General features: G+C 42.0%; 1 protein-coding gene across 2 annotated transcripts; it reads right to left on the bottom strand.

The window, feature by feature from the left end:
* Nucleotides 1-6,634: 6,634 nt before the first annotated feature.
* Nucleotides 6,635-11,944, bottom strand: gdnfb (glial cell derived neurotrophic factor b). 2 transcript variants are annotated; one of them, XM_018758347.2, is made up of 3 exons: nucleotides 11,833-11,944; nucleotides 10,570-10,746; nucleotides 6,635-7,530 (listed from the first exon to the last, which is right to left on the bottom strand). In XM_018758347.2, the coding sequence occupies exons 1-3, from the start codon at nucleotides 11,846-11,848 to the stop codon at nucleotides 7,028-7,030; spliced, it is 696 nt and encodes a 231-aa protein (XP_018613863.2). In that variant the 5' UTR covers nucleotides 11,849-11,944; the 3' UTR covers nucleotides 6,635-7,027. The 2 variants fall into 2 exon arrangements, with proteins under 2 accessions (XP_018613863.2, XP_018613862.2); XM_018758346.2 differs by lacking the exon at nucleotides 11,833-11,944 and having other exon boundaries at nucleotides 10,570-10,813.
* Between the last annotated feature and the right edge of the window lie 638 nt (nucleotides 11,945-12,582).

Genomic DNA, 12,582 nt, shown 5'->3' with positions numbered 1-12,582 from the left:
CAGCAGCACCACCAAAACTTTACATCCCACATTTTGATAAACAGAAACTCCTATCAGCACTCTGTAGGGTGACTTTAAGTGGCAGACCATGGTGGGATCTGAAATGTGCTGTCTGGTGCAGTTGTGGCATGCTGAAAGAACCTGCTGGATAACAATCATGGTGATGCGCCCTAGTCCAACTAGCTTGCTGCAAAGTGTCTCTAGTATTGTGCTCCCAAATCTTGTGTGTTAGATTTTTGGAGCTGTGAAATTGCATGAAGTTTAGTTAAGAGGACATAAGCTGCTCTTCGACATCTTGTCCAGGGTTTTCCCTGCATTGTACTTTATAGTTCTGGAATAGGCTCCAGACCACAGTGATCCTGCACATGTCAAACTGTTGATGTTAGGAGGGTGTGGAAAATGAACTCTGCTTTTTCATTTTATCTTCTTGCACATGCTACAGCATCTTTGGTCATATGCATAGATACATGATTGCCAAGTGTATCTTTTGCCAGCTGAGGATCTTGCTAAAGCTTTACACATTTAAAAAATGTGTGGGAGATTACTTTTTATTAAACAGCTGAAGTCTGAAGTAAATAGCACAATAGGACTGGACACAAGCAGAATGAATAGCATTTAATGGGAATATAACACAAGTTTTGAATTAAACTGGAGCATTGAAGAAATTTATGTGTTCAATATACTGTAAAGCTGCAGGACTTTGGGTCTGACTGAAATGTCCCAGGTGACTGACCGTTTGAGTCTCCCATTGAAGCTGTATGCATTTCACTTTTTTTAACCTGGAATTTTTGCCCAGATTCATCTAAGATGTTCTTCACTGCAGTAGGATGAAAACAAATCACTCTCTTGGGTAGTAGTGTTCTGACTACAAATGCAAGCACTATATCAGGAATGTTTTTTTTTGCCTAATAGATCATTCAGCAGAGTACAACAACCCACCTCCTCCTTTCCTGCTTCGTTTGTGGAGTTTTGTTGTCAAACATCTGTGGGCTTTAAGTGTCTTCTCGCTTCACTGCACCTCTTCATAATAAATAGTGGGTTCTGTTTATAGACGTGGCACTCATTAGGACAAGAATTTCCTTTACTGTGCTACAGATAGAACAAACAGAGGCACAGGCCAAAACAACACATCAAATTTATCACAGAATGTGCACACACACAGAGACGCACGGTCCGAAAAGGCAAATATTTACTCATTTTAAAGAACTATCAATCAATCTGGTGTTATTTGACATTGTGCATTTTTTACAACCACCTTGTCATTAAGTACGACACAGAGATTTTTCAGAAGGAATTGAAAAAGATTGAAAGAAAATTTAAAAAAAAAAAAAAAAAAAGGGAAATATCAAAATAACCTCAGTTCAGTGAAAAAGAAAAAACTAGAAAGCGGTATTTTCATCCATTCAGTAAAGCAGTTCAGCATAATTCCTAGGCAACACACACAAACACAGTCTGAAACCACTTGTCCCAAGCAGGGTCGCGGCAAACCGGAGCCCAACCCGGCAACACAGGGCGCAAGGCTGGAGGGGGAGGGGACACACCCACGACGGGATGCCAGTCCGTTGCAAGCCACCCCAAGCAGCGCTTGAACCCCAGACCTGCCAGAGAGCAGGACCCGGCCAAGCCTGCCACGCCCCCACGCCCCACGACCCCCTCTCCCAGGAACAGTTCAAAACAAATAGAAAACCAATAGGGTATCAAAAGACCTAGCAATTTTAAATTACTATACTTACTGATGGATTACACTAACGCCAGTGCACCTGGTATTATAAAACAGTTAGTTCCTTCCAGTTTCTTATGGCTTCATGAATTTAAGTCAGAGCCGACAGCTATTGTGATGGATGTAGAAATGAATGATGTCCAACAGCTTGTGGATCTGAACAGATGTTCTTTCTAGTCTCCTTTGTGAGGATGAGCACAGAGGAGCCTTGCTGCAGTAGCTATGACAGAGGTGCCTTCACCAAGCCTGCCCACCAAAACCTTGACACTGGACACTGACTTCGGTAACTTTTCTTTGGTTCTGGCTATAACTACCTGATCCCTCCCATACAAACCGGGGCAGTGGATCACAACATTGAAATTCCCTAGTCGCATTTTTATAAACTGGGACATAAGGGACATGGTAGTTCTTGCACAGAGAGTGTTTAACAACCAGCTCTGTTCCTTCTTGTCTTGTGCAACAATAGCTGCCAGTCTCTGGTATTAAAGCTTCAGCCGCACAAGCCAGCAGTCTCGTAGAGTATGATTTTATTATTCATTAGCCAAATATCATCCAAAGCAACTCACAGTTTTCCCCCATTCATACTGCTGAATATTTGAATGGAACAATTCAGTAACTCACTCAAGAGTTACTACAGCAGAGCTCCTCCAGGTAAAAGTGTGTCATTAATCACTAGGCTACCTGCTGCATTCTATCCCTTGCATGAGGCACTTTCATGCGACTGAAGGATTTGCAGGATACAAGTGTAGTTTCCGCCAAGCACTCCGGCTATGTTCAGTTCTCAGATAACTGCAGTCTGAGGAAAGTTAATAGAGGAGAAAGGAGTGTGAGTCCTGCTTGTTTTCTGCAGCTACTAAGCCACCTTCTCAGAGGGAACTGACAGAGGCGTAGCTCGATGGATGTCAGTGTTACTCTGGGAGTACTGACTAAAAAAGAAAACGCAGCTACTGTGCACACAGTCAGATGGGTGAAATCCCCAAACGCCTCAAAGTCCACAATTCCCTGTAATCCAGCGCAGCTTAATCCTTAGCATTCTATTCTAAGCAAGGACATTGACAAACATGGGCTTCAAATGTCATAATACGAGCTCATGGACATTGTCTCCTCCTAGCTGTGCCATGAAGGCCACAAATGGAGTTAGTTGTGGCAGAAATAGGTACCACCTAATGGAAGCTAGAGACAGGTCTCTCTCTGCCTTCTTTTTGTTTTTTTCCTGAAATTATCACCATTTTATTACAGTCCCAGCTGTTGCCCTGCTGCAGCAAGGCCAGATGTGCATGGAGCAGCATGCATTTATATCCCTGCATCAAAGGTTGACGGGTCATGTTCTTCTGTGGAGCAAGATTAAAATTATAGCTGTTGATAGGACTTACAAATGAATCTCTTCATCAGTGCTACTTTACATAGTGTACATACATGGATTCTGACATTCATTTAAGAGGAAATTATAGAACAGATTCAGAGGCTGAAAATGGGATAAGTGACACAATATCATTTTATGTCAAATGTCATTTAAGGTTTATTAGAAATGAAACAATTGTGAGGAAAACATTAAGACATCACTGTTAGGGATGCAAAGGAAATTATTGCTGAAACCAGAATGCTTGCATCTGCTGAGGCTCTCATGTGTTATGATTTATGCTTTTATCAGTTTGTACTGTTTAATACTTAGTAAAGCACAACGGTTTGTACTCGGGAACACAGCAGTATCTCCACTTCTTGAGCAGGGACCTAGGACCTGTGGATCATCATTAGCAAGGAAACCTGGTGAACTTAATTCAGATTGATTGATTGTTGTGAGTCTTTGTAAATCATCTCATTGCTCTGAAAGTAGTGGAAATTTGTTGAAGTCTGTTTAATACAAAAAAAAAAAAAGTTTGCTCGGTATTGTCGTTTTTTTGACTTTGGTTGAGTGAGCCAAATGAGGTTGGCATAACCACAGAGTCTTGGCTTTAGGTTTTTACTGTTATTGGTTTTTTTAATAGCTTGGAACACAGTAAGCATCAGCAAAGCTTGTGAAAACACAAATTGCAACAGTAACAAGATGGGAACACCACTGGCATGTCAGAGGAACGTGTAGGGTGGACTACAGTCAGTTGTGCAGTGCAAAATATTTGTACATATTTGGCATGGGTTAGCAACATGGTATTATTTTCATTTTTGAAAGCATTTTTTGCATAAACTCTACCACCAAGTCAGGAGGAGGGATACATACTGTAGTGACAGTGTGGCTGAGATCTTTTGAGAGTAATTCTTTGCCCAGTTAGCTGGTCTCAAGCAATTGCAGGACTAGATGTTTTTTACATTCTAGTGTGTTTTTAATAATAATTATTTACAGGGATACAGCAAAAAGACTGAATGACCGATTAACCCATTTTTCTAAGCTGAAGGAGTTTTACGGAGGCAGGTTTCTCAATCTGTGAATGTCCTTGAGCACAGCAGTCCTGCATCTCAGGGAGTGCAGTGCCAACCCATCCGGTATCTAACTGGAATCAATATTAAGGAAAACAAGACCAAGGTCTAAAGAGTCAGGCAGTCTAAAAATAAAAGATTAAGTTGACTAGTCCAGACAGAAATCATACCTGTCTAGTAACCCATGCCGTGGTCAGCAACAAGTGAACAAATACAGCCCACCTTGAGCTTTGATAGTGTACTTGGTGTTTGGCTTCAGAGGACCACATAAAGCTTAGAGTACTGTTAAAGTGAAAGATTATATTTTGTGAGAATATATATTGGGAAACTAGTGTTTATTTTGGGGGTGCGGTGGCGCAGTGGGTTGGGCCACAGTCCTGCTCTCCGGTGGGTCTGGGGTTCGAGTCCCGCTTGGGGTGCCTTGCGATGGACTGGCGTCCCGTCCTGGGTGTGTCCCCTCCCCCTCCGGCCTTACGCCCTGAGTTGCCGGGTTAGGCTCCGGTTCCCCGTGACCCCGTATGGGACAATCGGTTCTGAAAATGTGTGTGTGTGTGTGTGTGTGTGTGTGTGTGTGTGTGTGTGTGTGTGTGTGTGTGTGTGTGTGTGTGTGTGTGTGTGTGTGTGTTTATTTTTTAGAGCCAGTAATTCTGAGAGCCTATATTTTTAACAGAGGACATCTGAACCTAGGCTTATGCCATGGACTCCCACCTGAAAGCTTTTAAGTATACAACAGCTGACCTGGTATCTGCATCAGCTGTGCAGCAGTTCAGGCACTATGATTAATCAATGCTACAGGTTGAGGTCCCACGTACAAGTGTTGTTGTAGTACTTAGGAAAGGTACTGAATTTGTTCGGAAAATATCCAGATATATAATTGGGTAAAACTGTAGATTTACCTCTGAACATTACGAAAACCCAAGAAGTACTTACTCAAGGTACGAGATCTGGGGTAGCTGATAGTGTAGTGGTTAGAGCTCTTGCTTTCAGATCTTAAGGCTGAAGGTTTTGATCTCACCTACTGCTGTAGCGCGTGTGATCAAAGGGCTTACCCGAAATAGTAAAACCCAGTAAAATTTCCTAGCTGTATAAATGGGTGAATAGTTGCAGGTCACTTAATGTTATAATTTTGGAAAAAAGTAAGTAAATGTAGGTCTTTTGAACAGTGTAGTACTATACACACACACATTTTCAGAACCGCTTGTCCCCAGTACTATACATTACTTGAATAAATAACACTTAATTTAACCACATTAAACATGCATTTCTTTAATTAAACTGTATTTATTTCATTTCTTTACCTGCCAGTTTACTTGTATCACATTGACCTGCATGAGACAATTTATAGTGTATGTTGTCAGAAATGTACAACATCCCTCGACCACCCATCAGTAATCAGCACACATCATCACCGTTTGCATATAAGGGCCTGAAAAAAATTCTACAAGGGTAACTGAAATGTGTGGTTAGCTAGCTATAACACCCATGAAAAGTCATTTTCAAGAAATTGCCCAAAAGACAATACAAAAAACATAAATCACATGTAACAGACATAAAATTCCATGTTTAGAAGGTTTTCAAAAAACAAGCACAATAAATCTTTTGACCCATCTGTTTAACACTGGAGAAAGGGGTCCTGATTCTTATTAGTCATGGCCTGACAGTGGTTTGGGGTAGTAACAAAAGACGGTCTTCTTTAACCCAAGGATAGCAGCTGCCATAGGAGGAAATCCAGGTTCAGTTTTAATGGGTGTGGGTTTGGGGGTGAATATGAATGGAAATTACTTATGTCATAGCTGTTGATTTTGGTGTTTATCTATGTCCTTTAATTGATTTTTTAAAAATTTATTATCATTATTATTATTATTATTATTATTATTATTATTATTAAAGACAGTTTGAATTGGCTGTTTCTCCAGGTGGTCTCAAGGAGCTATGTCCCTTGATTCCTGTGAAACAAATGCACTCAACTTATGTAGACTCTGAGGTAATTGTGTGCTATAGTAGTAAAGGAACTGAAGTGGTAGGCAGAAGGTCCAGGAAAGTTGCAGGTTCAGATCTTATTATAGGCTTTGCTGTTAATGGGGCTCAGCCTGCTCTTGTGAACATCCTGTTATAGAAATTCAACATGTAACGAGGAGGTCCACACAAATACTGGGAGTCCTGTGTCTTGCAAGACCTAAGACAGCAGCTTCGCATGGTTGGCAACAAGATGCAAGACTCAGAAAAGTTCTATAGTAGATGCTTGTAATGGTGATGCCAGCTGCAGACCTGAGCATTATGAGAACATTTTAAAGGTCAAAGGATAAAAGGGGACATTCAGTTATTTAATTCTGGTTGTTGCTCCAGCAATATTCTTTTTTTTTTCCTTTTCATTTTTTTTCCAAAAAACATCTTACCAAACTGGCAACACTTAAGAAAAGAAATGACCAAATAAATAAGAAAAAATAGATTTTTTTCATAAAATTGAAGTAATAAATAACAATAAGTTAATTCACCCTTAATAAATATTTTTCCACATAGATTTTTGTGTTTAGGAATGTGAACAAATGCTTTGGACAGTCAGTTTTCTGGTCAGTGAGAGCAGTCTCGTGAGCAACTTTCATGTTTTCGTGTCACAAATTCCATATGCTGGATGTAAACTTTGGAGACTTGGAACCGCTCCTTTGGACCAGCTGCACTGGACATGAAACCCAGTGGGTTGGCAGTTTTCAATGGTAGAGCATCAGTTCCTGAAACAGGAGATGCATAACTCTTCAGGGCAGGGCAAGCCTCTGTCATCTACTAGTCCTTTCTTTGGGCCCTAAAAAGGGGACTCAAGCAGCCACATTTTCCTGAAAGAATCCATTCTTCAGGGCCTGAAGCCATTATGTGTCTCTCTGCATGTCTTACCGAAAGTCACACGCATGCACACTTCTTGGCAGAATGTCTTCTAAGAGTGTGGTACGTCAAGTTGTCGTCCAGGAAAGAGAGGTCGTCGTCAAAGGCTATGGGCCGACAGCACGCACGCACCGGTGCGTCTTGGTCCAACTTCTTGCTGTGGGCCAGGTTGTTCAGGATGCGGTCATAGTTGGCCTCAGAGTCAGTGCAGGGACCACTGCAGTACTTGAAGATCAACTCCTCCTTGGTCTGGTATCCCAGGCCCAGGTCTGTGACATTCAGGTGTAACTGCTTCAGTACGCAACCGCTGCCAGCTCCTCGGCCACGCTGTCGGCCCCGTGCCCTCCTGCCTTCCTTCCTGACTCCTCCCCCCCGGTTTGGGTTCGCTGTTCCTTTGGGCCTCTGTTTTAGTCTCTGGGAGTCTATGTCCCACTCAGGAGAACGACGGGTCCTTCTAATGGTAGCCTTGATGAAGTCCAGCACATCCTCAAACTGTTCCAGGTCTGGAACTGCCACCTCATCTATGTGGAAACAAGGGGGGAAGTGATAATATGATCATAACAAGAGTATTGCAAGTCATCATTTAGAAGAGGAGTGAAAAGAAATTTAGAAAGTGACTAAAAAAATGTTTGTTAGTAATCGGTAGCTTTGAAAATTGCTGGTTTTGATTAATTTGTATACTAAACTGACTGACTTTGACTTGACTTATAACAAGTTAAATTGACAGTTGGTAACATAGTGGGTAGAGCTACTGTGTTTGGACCAAAAGGTTGTAGGTTTAAATCTTGCTTCTGGCTATAGTACCCTTAAGCAAGGTATTTACCCTAAATTACTCCAGTAAAATTACCCAGCTGTATAAGTGGGTAAGTTGTTTTGGAGAAAAGTGTCACATAAATGTAAATTGTGGAAGTGGGCATATTTTTGATGAGAGATAATGACATGCATAGTACTGTTGATAAGATGATCAACTGCAATGAGTATTGAACATAGTTAAACTAAGGACAGGAATTAGGTGATAATCATATTCAAGTAAGGTCATAGTTCTGGAGCAGCCACAAGGGCTCAGGTAAACCCAGTTAAGACACCAGCCCCTATAGCTACCAAAATCAAACTTTTAATTAAAACAAGAGAATTTCACTATTCCCCTGTTAATTAGAAATGCATTTTCTAAGGCTTTCAGTGGTTGAAATAAAAATAAAAGCTCATTCTCAAAGCACTCTGTTTTCATGGATTAAACCATTTGTTTTAGTAGTAGCACATGTTATGTAATACAGGTAGGTCACTCTTTTAAGTATGATTTTTAACTGAAAATGTGAGGAAAAATTTATCAAATCCCTTTGAGCTGGAGTTTATACTTGTGTTATGCTTTATTATGAAGGATGTGTCAGATTGTTTTATGAAAAGAAGTATGTTGAAACAAAAGCTGTCAGCTTGGTTAAGATCAACCGGCTACACTTCTTCCAAGGGAGAGAAAGACAGGAACTTAGAGGGGATAAGACTTTGGGCAGAAATTCCAATACAACTAAAATGACACAAACTAAGTAAAAACAGTCAGAACTTCACAAAGATGAAAAATTACATAATAATTATTGAAAATTCTTAATGCTTAGAGTTTATGTGAAGCAGTGAACAGTAATCACTGATATACTATCTATTTTAAAGGACAAATTAGATGCAGTGTATTCAAAAGAATTTGCCATAATAAAGGAAAACCTTTCATGTTACCAATTTAATAAATGCTTAAAATATTTTTTTCTAAATTTCTTATCCTGGAAATGATTGGAAAATATTCTTAACCCAGCATCAGGAACACGTAACAGAGCAAACTGCTGGCCTTAGAGGAATTAAAAATTTTCACCTCTGTCAACCTCCTCAGCAGGTGCAGGAGAGGAGGTGAACCAGCTATACTGGCTGTCAGGATGAGGTGGCATAATGCTGATGTCACCTGTCATGCAGTATAATGTCATCTCCAGGTTGACACATCACCAGGTTGTTCCAGCACCATCAGGTAAGATAATGTTGTGTGTGTCTGCGAGAGGCACTATTTGATGTGCAAGTCATCCAAAAAGAGACAGAGACAGTGCTCTTCTCTCTCATCTGGCTGACAAACTGACATGAAGGGAATGATTGAGAAGGAGGCACACTTGCAACCTGGAGGTTGTGTGCTCAAATCCCACGAGGGGCTCTGCTATTTCCTTGTATGAACTGTATTGCTCTGGTATCTATTTATCTGCAACAAATTGGAAAAATAGAATTTTGCTTTCAATAATAGTGTCAGCTTTATATTCACAGAATGGTTACATCGATGCTGTATACAACTGGGTGCAGCACAGTAACACAGCAGGTAGCGCTGATGCGTCGCAGCCCCACTGCTATGGATTTGAATCTAATTCAGTCTGTGTAGAGTTTGAGAAGGTTCTCCCCATGTTAGGTGGGTTTCCTCTGGATACTTTGGCTTCCTTCCACAGACAAAATAGGTGTTTCACATGACTTAGTTGCCTATAGTGAGAGAATAAGTTTCTGATTGCCCTGCAATGGACTGGTCTACCATGCCTACCATAATTCCATCACCGTGACCCTACCCTGGACAAGTTGTTACTGTAAACTGATCGATCTTTGTATACAGATTTAGTTTGTACAATCTCCAATCTGTTCTATGAAACAGAAAATGGTTCCATTTGGAATATGCTCTATGTAAGGTGCGTATAATTAAGTCACCATAGCACCTGATCTAATTTAAAGTCTTTTTACAACTCAGCCGGTATGTTGAGTTCATTGGAAATTCTAGATAAAAGGGTCTGACAGTCTTACGATAATAGTATTAGTTATCATTTTATCATTTGAATTGCTGTATTCTGGCATATTGGAGGGTACAAGAGGCCATTTCTGCAATATGTTCAGCCAATAATGTAAACAAAGCAAAACTGTTCAGACTGATGAGGAATGAGATGTAAAGTCAACATTTAAAAGGGTGTATTAATTTTAGGAGCACTTTATAGTTATGTCATTACCAAGACAGACATGTAAAGGTTTTGAGTATGCCAAGAAAAACTCTTTTTCTCTCTCTGTCAACAGTGAAAATGATCTGAAATACCCAGTGTGTGTGTGTGTGTGTGTGCGTGTGTGTGCGTGTGTGTGTGCGTGTGTGTGTTTGCACATTCAGTCACATGCAAACACTAGTGGTGCAAGTCCCACACAGTGACACTGGAACAGTTAAATCAACTGCCAATTATGTGTCTAAAACTCATAAATATGCAGACATTGCAACATAAAGAGTGTTTTTTTGGGGATGTATGTATGGATCTGGACTGCATCACATATCGACAGGTGGATTGATTTAAGCGTGTAACGGTTTTCTCAGCAAAATACTGTCCAGCACATATTCTAATAAATAAAAACATAAGTAAAACCAAATCAGCAGCCCTAATTTAAAGCCTTAAGCTTAAATACTCTTGAGTAGGGTACGTACTCTGAGTTACCATGATAAAAACAATCCGACTCTTCATCTGTCGGGTGTAAAAATGTAAACTGTACAACATCACAGTGGTTATGTGACTTACATTGTTGGGGTGATTCCTGCAGTCGCGGGGCCGATTCGGAGGCCGATCTGGGTCTGGGTCCCGATCTCGGTTCAGATTCGTCGCCGTCCAGCTGCAGCGGCCGCGCGCTCAGCGTCGGCGCCAAGGGGCGGAGCCTCATCTCGGACCGCAGGCTTTGGAGGAGCGGGCTCGCGGAGACTGCGCTCAATAGCAAGAAACACATGGCCAGCACGTCCCATAACTTCATTTTAACTCGGGTCCTATGAAGGAACCTGCGTCAAAGCAGGAATAGATTAATTATACAGCATCGTCACATTTGCGCGTTCATCACGAATGAATCAATTACGACGGTTTCGAAAGTAACCGACGTTTATAATAAATTATTATTTACACCGCCGTGGCTTGTCCATACAGAATGAAATCATCCCAAGTAAGATAATATTCACTCTTACACATACTTGTTATAGGTGTATTATCATATGCATGCGCTACTCTTTTTTTACTCTGGAATACAGACACTTGTATCAATTCAGTATAATTGTGTATCACGCGGTTTAGCAGTCGCGGGTTACGCCGGTTATAATATTTCCAACCGAACCAGCTGTTTTTGTTTTGAGCCCAGTTGTGAAGCGAAGGGACGCCAAGTGAAAATAATGTTTGGGATTTTCTTCGTGGACTACGAACGTTATTTACATGCGATCAAGTGTCCATGATCCCACTCGGGTTTCCACAGCGAGATCCACTCCCGCATCCAGCAGCGCGTTCCGACGTGGTCGTGGAGCAGATCCGGAACGCATCGTGATTAGACAGGGTTTGGCCAGATGTTGCTCCTCCACCACTGTTCTTAATTAAACTGTGAAAGCCGACAGGACCCACTCACTGCTTGGGACACACGACGATGATGTGATGTGCGAGTAAAAGCCTGAAGTTCTAGTTTCAGCCCTAAAAACGGCGAGTCCCAGAGCGCGTTGCGTTGTCCTCTCGCTGTAACCCCGAAACACGCCGGACAGCGTCGGTCTTTTACTGACAACATCGTGTTAAACACGCCACGGTCTTTTATCATGTGTACAGTAAGTAACAAACAGCAGCACCCACGCACACACACACACACACACACACACACACACAGGAGAAACCCGCACAGACGCGGCACACACTCATATTATTACTTACTTTATGGCCGTTCCCCAACACCGACATTTCCACGCCGAATACGCATTAAATTAATGATTATTTACAGACCAATTACACTTGAATCACGGACCAATGAATGATCGGACTCACCTTCATGTGGGCCCATGCAGAGCCGCAGTCGGTGAAAAACGGCACAAAAACAGAGCGACGAGTTCGAATTGATTCCCCCGATCGGTCCTGCGCTCAGAACTTGGGGGAGATGATGAATGTGCACAAGTTTTATGTCTGCTGGCGAGACGAGTTCAGACAGTCGCCTCTATAACGTCCATGAGCGGGCCGGGCGAAGGGATCCAGCGCTGGTGGCTCGCAGACGCAGGCGGACCCCACATGTCGAGTCCCGGCTCGACGGGATACACTCACTGCGCGCGCACTGGACCACCAGCAACACCTGCCTGGGCAGTCGCAGTGATCTTCGCAAAAGAATTTCACACACACACACACACACACACACACGGAGACTTGCAATCCGGAAAAAAAAGTGATCCCAGATCCAAAAGATAAGAACAATGGTAATAATTAATTTAAAAAAAAAAAAAAAAAACTTGGCAGTGTTATGTATCGCACAGAAAGACGCAGACTCGGGTTCTGGACCCCGCGTGTTACTGTACAGATGTGTACAGATGCGTCGCGCGCGCTCTCAGCGCTTTGCCAGCCGGGGGATGCTTTCGGATAACATAGATTTATAAAATTCAGCGCGCTGACGTGTGTCCAAGTCCGGCCTCCAACGCTCCTTTTTTTCCTCTGTTTTTTTTTTTTTTTTTTTTTTTCCGTCCTGTTTGTCAGCGAGGGGGTGAGAACAGAACCGACTCACGGAACTCAGGAGGGACCCAAACCAGGGAG

This window comes from Scleropages formosus, chromosome 17 (genome assembly GCF_900964775.1).
Source record: "Scleropages formosus chromosome 17, fSclFor1.1, whole genome shotgun sequence".
NCBI classification, from domain to species: domain Eukaryota; kingdom Metazoa; phylum Chordata; class Actinopteri; order Osteoglossiformes; family Osteoglossidae; genus Scleropages; species Scleropages formosus.
The sequence above is the reverse complement of the archived record's forward strand: the minus strand, read 5'-3'. Positions and strand labels throughout refer to the sequence as shown.